General features: G+C 35.1%; 2 protein-coding genes across 4 annotated transcripts in view; one reads left to right on the top strand and one right to left on the bottom strand.

Moving 5' to 3' along the window:
- On the top strand, window positions 1166-5805 carry LOC109848766 (putative aminoacrylate hydrolase RutD). Of its 3 annotated transcripts, none has more exons than XM_020418434.1 (9): window positions 1168-1743; window positions 1918-2018; window positions 3262-3357; window positions 3520-3573; window positions 3794-3942; window positions 4206-4323; window positions 5118-5205; window positions 5409-5492; window positions 5578-5805. In XM_020418434.1, exons 1-8 carry the CDS (start codon window positions 1671-1673, stop codon window positions 5486-5488), a joined length of 759 nt encoding a protein of 252 aa, XP_020274023.1. In that variant the 5' UTR covers window positions 1168-1670; the 3' UTR covers window positions 5489-5492; window positions 5578-5805. The 3 variants fall into 3 exon arrangements, 2 of the variants coding, with proteins under 2 accessions (XP_020274023.1, XP_020274014.1); XM_020418425.1 differs by having other exon boundaries at window positions 1169-1743; window positions 5286-5492; XR_002248878.1 differs by lacking the exon at window positions 5118-5205 and having other exon boundaries at window positions 1166-1743.
- The window catches only part of LOC109848758 (E3 ubiquitin-protein ligase SINAT5-like), a 4658-nt gene continuing 245 nt past the window's right edge, over window positions 11436-15848 (bottom strand). The window contains 3 exon segments of the mRNA XM_020418414.1: window positions 11436-11848; window positions 13045-13431; window positions 15767-15848. The exon segment at window positions 15767-15848 is cut by the window's right edge and continues 48 nt beyond it. Coding sequence (XP_020274003.1) covers window positions 11486-11848; window positions 13045-13431; window positions 15767-15848 — 832 coding nt within the window. The 3' untranslated portion in view covers window positions 11436-11485.

Below are 15848 nucleotides of genomic sequence, written 5' to 3'. Positions count from 1 at the left end.
TTTGTTAATGTGAGATGAGATACGGGCCTGATGGCTATCAACGTCCTGGTCTGTAGAATCGTTTTGCAATTTCACATCTAATTGTCAAATTAGAAATATGTTCTCTTTTTTTATGGATAGGATTCAACAACTTGTCTTTCCTTTTGTCAATTTTTCTACCGTATTAAGCAATTATGGGCTTATTGTGTAGGTAGCGATGCGACTTATTAAGGGTCTACATGATGATTATTTTATTTCCTTCAATAGATGATGGTGGCGGGAGGATAAAATAATTATTGGATCGTTATCAAGTTTCCATTACACTAAAAACTGTTGTTGTATGTGTCCAAAAGAGCGGGTATTAAGTCTGAAAGTCCAGTGTTTATTTTCTTTTAGTTCTTAAAACCCAACTTATTAGAATCAAACCCAAGATCATGATTGAAATCTACCAACTCTCTGGATCACTGGTGGTGAATAGAACTATAGCGGTGGTAAATATTTTTTTTTATATTTAAAAAAAACTTATGAAAATCTCTATTTTAGTCAGGAGTCTGACTAAAGCAACGGAAGACAAAGTCGACATTGACCTCCAACTTTGACTCCATCCCTTCCCGCCTGCCAATTTTTCCCACCACCGGCCATCTGACGTGGCTCCTATCGCGTTCACATCCACCCACGTGTACCTCACCTCCTCCTCCTCCTCCTCCTCGCTCTCTCTCTCTGTATATTAACTCCGTTCTCAATCTCATCCTTCCCATTTCCTTCACAAAAACAATTATTTTACGAAGTTACAAAATTAATTAGATAATTATTCGTTTTGAGCTAAAGTTTTGAGGAGAATAAAGATGCCTTACTGCTACTTGAGCAGCGGAACAAAGATTTTCTACAGGAGATACGGCCATGGCAACACCAAGGTCCTTCTCATCATCGGTAATCAAATCGAGAAAAGCTATTCGCTTTCCTCTGAAAGCTTCGATTTTGATGAAGAATTTATGAGTTTATTATTATTTTTTTTGGGCTCAGGACTGGCGGCGACCCATGAGGCGTGGGGCCCACAGATCAAGGGGTTGACCGGATCCTGCAATTAATTTTGTTAGTTTTAGAAGCTAATTGGGGAAATATATGTTATCGGGACAAAAACTATCAATGCCCACCAAATCTTTTGTGATTTACGAATTGGGAAAGTTGTTCTCCCCAAATTTTGAGGATCATGTTGTCATTTTGTCTTTCCTATGCCAGATAAGTCTTTTGGTGAATCTGAGATATCCTTATTCAAGCAAATACATAATTATGCTAAAGCATGATTGGGCAAAAATCATCAACATATGCTGAAGTCTGAGATATCATTATTCAGGCAATACCTAGTTATGGAAATTGCATATTATGTTATTGATCACGACGACCGATCATGAAAATTACGACAAAGTATGTCTTATCTCAAATCCGTTGATCTATTTTGTTAATTTTACAACCTAACCGAAAAAATATATTATTGGGACAAAACTGTCAGCGCACACAATATGTATTGTGGTAAAGCCTCTACAACTAAGAAAATTGCTGCTCTATGTAAAATGAGGTTCTTATTCTTAAAAGGAAGATAGTTTTTGGGTAAGTTTGAGATTATCATTATTCGCACAATACATAATTGTGGAAATTGATTCGTTACATTTGATGGTTTCAGGACGACCATCATGGCAAAAGATGCATTGGCCTTGTTGGATCATTTGCATTGGAGTAAATCTCATGTTTTTGGTCACTCCATGGGTCAGTATTATTCCCTCTTGTTTTCTGTCTTTTTATTAATTTTGCTCATTGAGATAACTGTGGTGTTGAGACTTTATAAAAGACTTGAATTTTCTAAAGTTACCACGTGACAAAGTCTTTGATCTTCTGTTAACATATTTGGAATCGTCCTCTGATGATTTTATATAAAAACAGGTTCTATGATTGCTTGCAAATTGGCAGCGATTGCACCTGAGAGATTACACTCTTTGGCCTTGCTCAACGCCACTGGGGGTGGGTTTCAGTGCTTTCCCAAGGTGATTAACTTAAATAAGCTAATTGAAATGATACCGATGATATGCCTCTAAGATCGTTGATTGCTTAAATGCAGCTAGTTTCTGTTACAATACTTTAGATCGCATCTTTACTTTGACCTTTTATAAGCACAAAGTGTCATCACTTCTTTATAGAAGTTTGACGATGTAATTAAACACCATGGATGACAAAGAAAACAGACAAACAAACATGAAAAATCTCCGTGGTTCAACAGCTTTCCTGCACTCACTGGATGGTTAGAAAATATTCTCGTATTGGGGATGTCTTATAAAGTAGAAAAATCTCCCTAAGGAGTTCTCAAATGATTTTTAATTCAATGCTTCAGAGCATTTTCTCCAGGGGATATTTATAAGCCTATTTCCTCCTAGTATTCGAGCTGTCCTTTGCTTTGAGGAGCCCTTTTCGATGTTGAGTTAATTCAACATTGACTGAAGTAGTTCAAATTGGTAGCTGAATTATACGAGTCATAATCATATTTGAATGCCGATCCCGGTGGAGCCTCAGAAGACTCGCGAGAAGAATCTCATTGATCAATAGATGTGATGCCAACTTCTAAAAGTTGTATTCAAATGTTGTCAGGGTTGACATGAAGCTATGTATCAAGCCTTCATGCTTTGGTAGCTTTTTGATTGATGCAGACCATAGTCAACTTTTCTATCTTGCTCGAGCCTCTATTTAGATTATCTTGTTCACAAGCTTTTGCGGATAAATTATTTGTTGAAAATTGCCCCAAATGTGGTCGCACGGTTCATATGCTTATAGATAGAAAGTCCTATTTCTGTGCTATTGCCAGTTATTAAATACAATCTAGGATGTTTCTAAAAGGATTTTCGTAAACAACGTGAAGATGCTTTGATAAGTTGGCCAGGAACGATTGTAATGCTGATAGTTCTGGAAGCAATCTGTCGGTTCACTAGTACCCCAATTGATGTGTTTAAGGTGATTTTCCTTTCTTTATCACTCTCATGGATAATTCTAGAATCGTTTTCAGCGAAGTGCCAATAGTTTGGTCATTTGAGAAATTTTTTCCCCTTTTTCTGCCAGTTCTCTGCTATTTGGTTGATGGAAGATTCTGGACATTCCTTTACTACCTTCACATTATTACTATAAACTCAGAACTATAGCTTCAACATTAAGTGTATATTTTATCGCTAAATTTCTTCTTTTTTTATTGTTTTTAACTGTAAATTCACTCTGTTATCCTTCATTTGTGTTTTTCTGCAGTTAGACCGCCAGATGTTGTCCCTCGTCTACCGTTTTCTAAGAGCAAAGACTCCTGAACAAAGAGCTGCGGTTGACCTGGAAACTCATTATACAAAGGTCAGTAGATAAATATATCTCTACTTTAATTTTTTTTTGTTTGTTGCATGGCAAGTTTAATAAAGAGGATAATTTTGATGATTCTTTTTATCGAATCGTCATACAAGTTCCATGGTTTTTGAGGTGAATATGTTCAAGTAGTGCTTTTATGTCAATCTGCAGGAATATCTCGAAGAAGAAGTTGGTTCAAGCACAAGAAGGGAAATTCTCCATCAAGTGAGGCCCATTAAGCTAACATATGGCTCATGCATTATTATTTTTCTTAATAAAAAGATCTGTGCATTATTATTATCATCATTCTTTTGCTGTGTAATAACGATGGCATCATGTTGGCATCATCATCAACCTGAATCATTAATTGGTTAATATATGAAAACATTAAAACAGACAGAAGTTAAAAGATGTCTCGGAAAATGAAACGTTTTTTTTAATCCAGGAATATGTTAAAGCCATAACATCATCGGGGATGCAGTCGAGCTGTGGATTTGAAGGTCAAGTTAGTGCATGTTGGACACATAAACTTACATCAAAAGAACTTGATACAATACGTTCAGCGGGGTTTCTGATATCAGTTATCCATGGCAGGTGTTAGTTTGTAACTTTCCTCCTCCCCTAAGAAAAAAAACTCCTACAGAGGATCCTCTTTAGAAATTATATTTAGGGAGGAACTTATTATTTATCATCCAACTTTATGATTTGTGCTGAGGGGTACCTCCATATGTGTTTTATATAAAGGGCCATCTGTAGGAATTTTTTCCTCAGCGACTCACACATTCTTGTGATGTTATGTTATGCTATTTATAACATTGAAAAGGAAAATTTATCTTTATTATTCATAATTTTGACAGGTATGATATCATTGCTCAATTATATCATGCAAGGAAGCTAGCTGAGAACTTGCAACCTGCTGCAAGATTGGTAGAACTCCACGGAGGACATTTAGTGAGCCACGAAAGACCTCATGAGGTAAGTTTTCTAAATTATTAGTTTTCCGTGATATTTAGTATGTTTAAATTTAGGCTTTGAAAAGAGGATAGCTTTTCCCAGAAATAAAATGACAGTATCCAGGAAAAATGATAACAGTTTTGAAACTCGTACACTTTTGAGAATTCAACCCATTTTCCCTCCAACTATTTTGTTAACATTGTGGGAATTAATGCAATAAGTAATTTATTACTACGATGAACAGATATAGTTTGACTGTTTATTTCTTTTTGTTGTTCGGTCAGGTTGGCTCAAGCATGAGAAATAATTATAAACAGTGGAAATTATCATATATCATATATCATATATCGAGATCAGAATCTTGAAATTCATGGGTCCTTGGCTAAGATGCGAATTAGAAAAATGGGAACATGGATACAACACAATATTCTTAGGGAGACGCTAAATTTTCATGACCTAATACTTTCTGATTGTGACACAAATGATATTATAATATACAAGAGATGCTAAAATTTCATAACTGAATACTTTCTGAATGCGACACAAATGACATTATAATACAAGAGGAATATAGATAAACATACATGTACTGCCTCCAGTTTTCATCAAACTTAATCAAGCGAAAACATAGAGAATAAATTAGAGATCAAAAGTTCAAGTTTTCTATAATGTAGGTCCTCTGATCAAACCAGAACCAGGAAAAGAAGCGAAAGATTTATAGTTGAAATCATGAACACAGTTCACAGAGAGGGCAAAGGCGTCAATATTTTTTATGTAAACGTCTCTAACATAACTAATTATATACATGTGTTCAGGTTAATCAAGCTTTGATGGCGTTGATAAAAGCAACAAAATCAAAGCTTAGGCCAGAGGACTGGACAAATTTAATCCAGACAAAATCTGGTGAGTATAGAACAACAATTTAGTACCTTTTTTCCCTGGAAAAATGGGGTTCAGAGCTCATAAAAGTCACCTTCAATCAGGATGGGCTATGGAAGGGACATCAATGGCAGTGAATATTAGTAGGACTAGTGAGGGAGCAAATTATGTTGCAAGTTTCTGTAATTTACTAGGAAAGTTACAATTCAGCTTCCTTTACATTATAGGAGTATTTGTAATGGGCTTCAAACACTTGAAGACTATTGCGACGGCGGCTAAGCCAGTCAGAGTGTCAGCCTCCAGCTAATAAGGTATTCTTCCATTCATATACTCGAGAATCTCAAATTTGTAAGCTGACATTTTAATGAACATGCAAACTCCTACTGGTTTTTGCAGGATTATGGAAATAGTTCGCAAAATTTGTTATAAAGAATAACAAGTGAATGCTACAGGGGCTGGACATTTGCCTATGAAGGAGAAAAGGCAATAGTCTTACAGAGGCAACTGCATGAGTACATAAAACTTGGAAAACTCCTGTTGTGATGTACTCCAACAGCTATTTATTGTTGGTCTACAAATTTTCCAACAGAGATTTGTACTATCATATGATTACAAAGTTGTACCAGGTGTATCTATTCCTCTGTACAAATGGGAGAACCCAAAATTCACTATTCATGTTACAGTAGCATTACTGTAGTAAAACAGGAACAAGATCTATGTTGTTTTTTTGAAAAATGTTACTTAGTACATTGGAATATTGTAGCATTTTTGAAAAACCTATAGCAGAGCGGGATAGTGTAGTAATCCAAAAAATGCAAAATATTATTGTAGCATTTACAACCGGGATTATTGTAGCGGAAAAAAATGATGTACTGTATGTTGTGCTTTGCACGGTGTTCACACTAGTATTTATAATTGGACCTGCTCTCCTTTTGTTTCTACCTTCGTTTGCACAAGCGTGCTTCTTTGGGAATTTACAAGTTAACGAGCCAAAAAAAAGTTAAAATGGTTGGGGGAAAAAAATTGAAAGCTGTTTTTTGTAGACAAGCACCAAAATATAAGTGATTGATTGTTTCTTAATATGGGCCATGCATGATTGTGTTCAACTAACCATAGTTTGGTTTGATTTTATCCCTCAGAGGTCTCTTGGTGGTGTATATTGTGTGAGGGCAAAATGCTATGATTTCATGGGTTTCATAAATGTTTTCCCCTTTTTCCCTCAGAGGTCTCTTGGTGTATAAAAGATAAAGAAATTATTTTTTATTTTTAATTTATATATAAACCATCTTTAAAGTCTTGTTGTAATTAACCACCACACAATCACATTTACTAAAAAAAAAAATTACCCTTAACAACTCAAGTCACGTGGTTCTTTGTGTATTTAGATCTTATTTAGGGTACAACTAACAGCGCAGTCTAAACTTGAATTTTGTAAGCTTGTCTTTGATTTTAGTGAAAATTTGACTGTTGTCTTTGATTTTAGTGAAATTTTGACCAGAGGTGGTTGATTGCAATAAAAATCTTTTAAGATTATAAATTAAAAATGAAATGTGATTTCTGTATAAACACCCTATTTTTAAAGTGGTTTCCTGGAGAGAAAAAAAACCCAAATATAAAATAGACCAATGCTTAATAAGCAAATAAATCAAGTATATGATGATAATATTTGATCCATTTAATAGGAAGAATATCAAACTGATTTATCTTAAGCTTCCACTTCTACCCCATGAAAATGATCAAGACAAGACATAGACTCTTAAAACTCCTATATATAGCAAAGCAAGAAATAACAAAATAAAGAGAAATTAGAAGAGAGAAGAGCAAGAAGAACTGACCTCAGCCTTTAACCTTGGCTTTGCTCATCTCTTGGTTGGGAGATTCGAAAGGAGGAGCAAATAATAACTAATGAACAACAAATATAGAAGGGAGAATGATACGTAGAAATAATTGGCCAAATTTGTTTTCTTAGCCTTCACGATACAAAGGAGATCCTCTGGGAATATTATAATATTCGTTGGAATATTCTGGGTGCCTTCGCCTAGGGGTTAATAATTGATTGGGCCAGATCCGTATCGGCTCCACAACGGGTTAGCGGGTCTGGATATTTAAACCCGTAATCAGAAATTTAGAAAATGGCTGCCGATTTGAAATTAGCTTGCTCTCAATTTCTGGATTAATATTTACCTACAACCACGCATGAAAACAATAAATATGTTTTGTGATTTGGGAATATTGAACGAATTTGAATTTCCAACGAACAAACAACAACGAGGACCACGATGAACATGCTGATTGCACACAATACTGTGAAGTTTCCAGTTTTAATAATTAAATACCACAAGTTGCATTTTGGCACTACAAAATACTATAAAGTTTCTAAAATTTGCATGTTGGTACCATTGATCATGTAAATGTGGAAAGTTTCACCCAAATATTTCCATATGATACTTACTTACATTATCGACGATAAAACATGTAAATTTTAAAAAACTTTATGGTATTTTTAAACCAAAATGTAACTTACAGTATTTAATTGTTAAAATGAGAAACTTTGTGATATTTTTGTGCAATTTAACCTTAAAATTAGTCCTCAAGTCATTGAAACTACCATCAATTCTCCAAATCTTATACGTTGCTACTATTATTCTTAATCGGAGGAATTAATTTGAAACAACTTATAGAAATTAAGAACCTAATAGATTTTAATAATTTGAGGGGATAATTTGAAGGGTTAATTAGATCATTAGTCACTATATTTATATTCTAATTAGACCTTCATGTTAATGTTTTAATTGTTTCAATGACTGGTTATTAAATTACATACTAATTGGATTGTTAGTTCTAATGCTTTTCATAAATTGACATAATGGATTTCAATGACAAGGTACAAAAAGAAATTCTTGATCATTGACATAACAGATTTATTCTTATATGTTATCTTGATCATTTATGGAAATAAAAATTTATGTCATGTTGGATAACTTGTATTTCATAATTATATTGCATTTGGCAGTTTGTTCATGAAAATATTAACTTGTGACGTTTTGATTAAGTTGCATTGCTTTATAATGAATAAAAATATACAACTTAAATTTGACAAAAGACATTAGAAGTGACTAGTGATTCAATTGGCATTTAATTACATGACTAGTCATCCAAACAACTAAACATAGATACAAATGTTCTATTAGGAGGTACATATAGAGACTAACAATCCAATTAACCAAATTTTGAAACAAGTTAGTCACCTAGAACTTAAAATTAGAACTGGGATAATCTGTGGGATAAAATTTTAAGGTGTTAGTCACATAGAACTAAACCTAGAACAAAATTTTAAGGTGTTAGTCACATAGAACTAAAACTAGAATAAAATTTTACAGTGTTAGTCAAGCAGAACTTTAACAAAACTAAAATTGGGATAATTGTACAAAATTATCCCACTTTTTTTATTTTTCTATACAAAAATGAGAGTTCTAGTCTCTCAAATTATTCCAAGTTTTAGCTTGGAACTATGTGGTAAAAAACTAGAACTCGTATTTATTTTGTTATTTTTTATTTTTTTCTTTTACTTATTTCCTGTTATGGTTATCACCATCATTAGACCATCATCATAATAATAATTGTCAATATCTTATAGTCTAACCAAAAGTTATTTAATAGTAGCGAACATTCTTGTAAGCAATTATCAATTAATAATAGTAAGTTTAAAATACATAAATATTATTTATATCTTCAAAATGCATAAATATATACTTCATGATTATAAAAATTTATCTCACGTTATTTTATCAAAATATCCTGCTTCACAAAATTGTTCCTAGTTATCCCACTAAAATATCCCACTAGCGAAATATTATTCCACTTTAATAATTATCCCATTTTACATGAAAATGTCACAATTGACTAACACCCCCTAAGAGAACTGGGGCGCCTAATAAGATTTTCAAAATTTTGAGAGGCTAATTTAAAATATTGAGGATGTAAGGGACTAATGCCGAGAAAACTACATTTTTCAAGAGTTTTGTTGTCCAAACTCTAGCAAGCAAGTTCGGGAAAAATAGTAGGAAATCACTGATCAAAGAACATGTTTCAATACTAAGCTAAATCTAAGTGTCGTTTAACAAGGGGTTAAAAGAGAGGTTAAGAGGAAAGACCAACTTAGTTAACCCTTTACGAGAGGTTAAAAATAATTATTTAATTTCGTTTGAATTTGTCAAGATGAAGGATTAAATTTTCTATGTTTGGCAACGGTTAGGAATATTAATTGCCATAAATATTCTAAATTATATTCTTTTTTTAAGTTTTATTTCTTATTTTCAAAAGGAGTAACTTTTAATCCTCCTTTTGAGGAATTAATTAATTTTAACCCTTCATTAACCCGTTGGCTAAATTAACCTGTTTGGATGGTTAGGGACGGTTTAAACTCCCTTAACTCTTCTCTTAACCCGTTGCCAAACGAGAAGTCATTCTTCGTTCAAAGGTTTAATTAGTCTTTAATCTATTTGCATTTTGTGATTACACATTGAGCTCATGATCCTCTTCTTTCACTTAACTTTTTTCAATGAGAATTTGTGGTTTATTTGAGCTTTTATTACTTGATTAGTCATTAGATTTTACAAAAGGATTTTAAATTGATATGCAAAACTTTACCTCTACTCTTTTCGCATACTTTCCCTTGTTCTCTTAAAATTTTGCAAGAAAATTCAATGGCTGAATGTTTCACATTTTTCTTCTAGGGTTTTGCTCAGGGAGAACTTTCAAGGATTCTTTGGTTTCCCCTATTGGATGAGATTACAGCTAGTTCAGTTCTTTATCCTTCTTCTCATTTATAAACATATATATTGGTATTATTTGATGACCCTGAACAGAGATGACTCTTTAATTAGCAATTGGTTGTTCAATATTTTCTAGATAATATGTGCTATATATGCAAGGGAAAATGATAGAGGCACACTCTTAGGCACACCACCAACCACACTCCCCCCTCTTAGTACAGTACATCGGCCCCACATATAATTTTTATTAAAAAAATCACATGTGAGGCCGCTGCACTATAGCAATAGGGGGGAGCGTGGTTGGTGGTGTGCCTAAGGGTGTACCTGTAGCGCCTCCCGCATGCAAGGCCCTTACTGTTAAACCCCCTTTTTTTGGATAAAAAGAAATAAACTTCCATTCATGAGATTCATGCACCCTGAATCACTTGTGTAAAAAAGAAACATTTGATCTGATTTTATGCGTCCTCAATTACTTTTGTGGAAATGAAGTTCTGAAAAAGGTTTGATATCTCAATGGAAATGTTTGTAACACGTCCATGTTATAGCCTTATAGGTGAAGAATGTTCCTCAAGAACAACATTCTTGAATAAACTGTTCTAGTGGGTTTGAAATTATATGGACTTGTGGCGAAGAGACTCTCACACTTGAAATGTGCAGGGTAAAAATACAACAGCTTATAGTGAACACTTAATTAGAGTAGTTAGAGGTAGCCTCAGCACTCAGCAGTGAATATATCATGGGTAACTTTTTAGCTGGTTTGGGCATTTCTAGATACTGGAAGTTCGCTGGCGTTGAATGACTGAACCGAAGTCGCTTGGTTTTTGCGTACACATGTAGTCATGTTTTGCATATTTTAGTAGGGTAATTCGTATTCTGCATTTCCCGGGATTCTTCATGAACGGTGACTTTGAAGTAGATTACGGATCAAATGAGCATGCAGCTATATATAATGCTTCTTCACTAGCCTACAGGGTGGGCTCAGCGGTGTGAGGTCCTGCTGAGCTATCACTGTGGTCACTTTGATACCTCTCTAGCTATCACTGTGGTCACTTTGATACCTCTCTAGCTATTACGACAAAGTTCGCTAGCATAGAAACATCTTGAATCGCTAGAGCTCACTATGTACAGTGCTTATAGAGTTGCAGCGGGGAAAGGTGAAGAGACTGATGACCGTATCGGATGGCAAACTTAAATTGTGAGTTTAGTCGTCAATTGATTGATAAATGTGTTCTCGTCTTTTCTGTCGTTGAACTGTAATTGCATGTGATGTGATTTTTGACTGATTTTTTTTTTATATTTTCGTTCTATAGACATTTCAAGGCTACAGAGGACTCGAATTTATTAAAAATGTACGTATACCCAAACATTTACTTAACGCAGATTCAAGAGCACTGATACTCTTGGCATGACAACATCCGTATAGAACAGTTACAAAGTTACAGAGAATTACAAGTCGAGATGCACTTTGGCTAGAAAAGATTGATCGGCAGAAGATTTGCAAAGCCTTAGATCAATGTGTGCATCTGAATTTAGCTACAAAGGTTTGGTATACAAACTCCTGACTCAGGATTTTGCTGCCCCTTCCATATTCTTCCGGTGACCCTCAACTTAAGCTCTTTTCTATCGCCCCCAGAAAAGAACAGTGCCATGTTCCTCTGTATTATGAGGCCATCATGGCTATCTCGAACCTTGCGATGGCTGTCTCTGATACTCCTCGGGGTGCCTTCCCATATGAGTTTCCTACCATTGGCCCCAACCTCGAGGCTGTATGTGTAATTCTTAGCATCGTTCTCATCTCCCATGAATCTCAAAAATGCCATGTATACTGGGGCCATCCCTAGTTGATAGGCCTCGAAATGAAGGCAGAAGTACTCTCCAAAACAGTTGAATACCTAAAGAGAGAAAGGGCATTAGGAGCCCCATCAAAAGATACGGAGTAATCGTTTATCATGACTCGTGAGGGATTCATTTCAATAGATCGCATTAAACTTTAGTCAAACAAACTAACCTTGAATTTTCAAAATTCTATTAAAACACCCTGGAATACTGAAAATATCATAAACGACGTTAGCGTGTAGAGTAAGTCAAAACATGTCACCTGGTTCCTGTGTCTTTTTCTCCCACATCAACGCATGATCCAAACTTATCACTCCACAACCACCCGTTAACATGATTTATGAGATCTTCCAATAGTTCAACAAGGGCATGGTTTTGTGAAATTTACGCTAATATCTAAATGATCAAATCTGTGGGTACTGCAACCTTCACAGTTATGCTTTTTTTTGTCCCTGACACTTGCAAGTAAAACTAATTCTAGCTTGCAATCTGTCCTTAACACTTGCAACTAAAATCTAATTCTAGCTTGCAATCTGTCCTTAACACTTGCAACTAAAATCATTGCTAGTTTTCTATCTGTCCATGAACTACATATTTAATCATACACATGTTGATTCATGAAGCAAGCAGGATGATCCACATTGATATCTGTGACCTGACACATATATCTGATAGGTTAAGCAAACATTTAGGCTATGATTATGGCTGCTTCCTAAGCCTCATAAAATTTTCCTTTATCATGATGTTTACAACTATTGATTAATTATAGTTTGCTATCTGTACAAACAATGTGCTTCATAAACATACAGATTTTTGATGTACAAGATCATGATGGCACATAACTCCATGGATCCTGATTCCTGATACCATATATGCAGTGGCAAGTGTATATCACATATATCTACATGTAAAAGAATTGTGTGCTCTTTTAGCCAATCTGCACGCAGCAACATTCACTAAGATTCATGGTCAAAGATACATGGAGCAAGTATGCACGCAATCCCTAAGAGGGATGAAGATGGAAACATCCAAAACCAGAACTCATTTTTTTCTACTTTTCCTAGATTGTTTTCCTCATTGGAACTAGCAAGGACAAATTGCCAATTCTCGTTAGTCAGTTTTTGCAAGTGCTAACACATAACTATGCTCATTATGTAGCAGGTGATGCAGTCAGTAGGCAATTCGCAATAATAGAAAGTGAATTTACAGAGGAAAGAGTCTACGAAAACAGGTGTCGAAGAATCAGACTTACTGTCAACATCCAGGTGGCATTTTCAACCTCTCTTGGATTAGACTTCACATACCGATGATTGAAGGTGCAACCAGTGTGCATGTCCACTTTGTGATCATCTCTTAAATGTGTAACCAAGAAAGGAATATCACCTACAGTGGAGCATTCTGACCCAGCATAGGGGCAGTTATATGGTCTAAAGTTGCACTGAGTTTCATGCTTGAGCTTACTGTAGTATGGAAAGATCTCGGGGCAGCCGAGAGAATAGTATTTGCAAGGGAGCTCAAGTGATTCTGCTACCTTTTCCAATGCTAGACATCGAATGTCTCCAAGTTCCTGTCTACAAGTAGGGCAATGATTGTGTACTCTAGTTTTACAAGTTGAACAGAGTGTGTGTCCATTTTGGCACTGCACAAACAAAATTAGATTAGAAAGAAAAAAGATAACAAGAATAAATATTGAACACTCTCTTTTCACCTAAGTGACATTCAAAACCAAAAGCAAATGTCTTCAAATTTTACAAAATGTTGCACATGTGTTTAACTGGTTAAACCTTTCATACTTCTATTAAGTAAGATCTCCCTAAAGTTTAAATAATGTCCATTTAAAGAAAATCATAAATAAGTTCCTCAGCAAATTGCAACAAGTGTATTGAAATGGACGAAAACTTGTAGGAGTGTGTAAAATTGTCGCCATGATGACTCGTACTCTGAAATGCTTCTAAACACGCAAAACAAAAGCTTTATCTACCAAACCAGAGAAAATAATTATTTGACCTGATTTCAGCATCATTGCTCTAACCTTATAAGGCTTCTCACAGGGTAAGAGTCATCATATATCAATTCCTTATCCCACAAGATGCAAAGTCCATATACCTCCAACCAGAAGAAAAGCCACATATTACTCAGGAAGACCAGAAAACTTCAAAACCGCCAAACACCCAAAGGAAATTGCACTTTATGCAACTTTCCTCGTATCCCTTCTAACCTAGTTGCCTTATTTCACCGATATGCATATAACAAATGAAACAGATACCAACATTATCAGATTCTTCTGAATTCACATATAAATTAGACCCAACTAATACAAACTCTCAGAACATGGAAATTGGTGACCTATAAAAGATCAAAACGCTATATTACAGGGGGGTGATAAAGTAGCTCATATGTCATATCATTCTCACCTCTTTAAAACCCTCAAAATTTTGCATCCAAACCCACATAACAGTATATTCATTTTGCAAAACTCTAGATAGAGTAGATGCACTACAAACTAAAAATTGTGGAGAAAACCACATAAAAAGGGGAAAAAAGACAGTGTATGGAGTGAAGAGTAACCCAATTTATCACTATCTAGAAAAACCAAATTTCACTATTGAATGCAGATCATTGCAACAGATGTTGAAATCACTATCCAATTCCATGTCCACATTAACAAGTAATCAACAAACAAAAGATCTTAAAAATCTTTAAATCCAAACCTCCAAAATTCTGACATAAAGAGTGATACAAACACAATGCAACAATACCCATTCAAATCCTAAAACTCCTTTATCAAATGCACACAAACCATCATCCCTCATATCCACTTCAAATGAAATACTAAGAAATGAAACAATCCAACATAAAGAGTGTTACACAAACACAATGCATCAATACCCATTCACATCCTACATTCCTTCACCGAATGCACAGGAGCCATCATTCCTTTATCTCCACTTCAAATGAACACGAACAAATAAAACACTCCAACATAAAGAATGATGCGATTGCGAAGACAATACATCAATAATACCCATTCAATCCTAAATTCCTTCACCAAACGGACACGAGCCGTCATTCCTTACATCTACACATTAAATGAATGCCAATAAATAAACACTCCAACATAAAAAATGATGCAAACATAACGCATCAATACCCACTCAAATCCTAAAATTCCTTCACCAAATGGACACGAGCTATCACCCCCTCACATCTCCACTTCAGATCAATATTAACAAATGAAACACTCCAACATAAAGACCAGTACAAGCACAATGCATCGATACCCATTCAAATCCAAAAAATCCTCCACCAAATGCACAAAAGCTATCATCTCCTCACATCTCTAATCAAACCAATATTAACAAATGAAACACTCCAACATAAAGACTCTCACAAGCACAATGCATCAATACCCATTCAAATACAAAAAATTCCTCTACCAGATGCACAAAAGCTATCATCCCCTCACATCCCTACTTCAAACGAATATTAACAAATGAAGACTCTCACAAACACAATGCATCAATACCCATTCAAATCTTTTCCTTCCTTACCAAATGGACACAAGCCACCATCCCTCATATCTCCGCTTCAAATGAATACTGAAAATTAACAAATGAAACACTCATCTGCGTCACCAAATGCTTCCAAACTCGCATATCAAATAGAGGTCACCAAACCTCGAATTGATCGAACTCATCAAAGGAAGGCACACAAATCATCAAAACACCTGATACCAATTACCATCTTCATCCAAATCTAATGGAACCCTAAATCTGAAACCCCTGGATCTAATTCCATTGGGACGCCCACTCACAATCATCAAAGGATCCAAAATCTACATTTAAGTGAGCCTAATCCATACACAATCCACCAAAACAAGGGTGAAAAAAAAGAGGAACTTTAAAATCAGGAACACACAGATTCGAAGCCCTAATTCCAAAACTCCTCAATTCAATAAAAACAATTAAAATCACCTGATGGATTGGAGGGTACATAGAATTAGTACAAACAGGACACTCGAGCAGCTCATGGACGCTGCTCGGCGGAGCTACCCCG

Source organism: Asparagus officinalis, chromosome 1 (genome assembly GCF_001876935.1).
Source record: "Asparagus officinalis chromosome 1, Aspof.V1, whole genome shotgun sequence".
Classification (NCBI taxonomy): Eukaryota; Viridiplantae; Streptophyta; class Magnoliopsida; order Asparagales; family Asparagaceae; genus Asparagus; species Asparagus officinalis.
The sequence above is the reverse complement of the archived record's forward strand: the minus strand, read 5'-3'. Positions and strand labels throughout refer to the sequence as shown.

Bases quoted from the DNA above. Each gene is read 5' to 3' on its own strand.
- LOC109848766 (XM_020418425.1), top strand. From the start codon at position 1,671: ATGGCAAAAGATGCATTGGCCTTGTTGGATCATTTGCATTGGAGTAAA. The intron at 2,019-3,261 runs GTGATTAACTTA...GTTTTTCTGCAG, and splicing joins GGTTTCAGTGCTTTCCCAAG to TTAGACCGCCAGATGTTGTC. The intron at 5,206-5,285 runs GTGAGTATAGAA...ACCTTCAATCAG, and splicing joins TTTAATCCAGACAAAATCTG to GATGGGCTATGGAAGGGACA.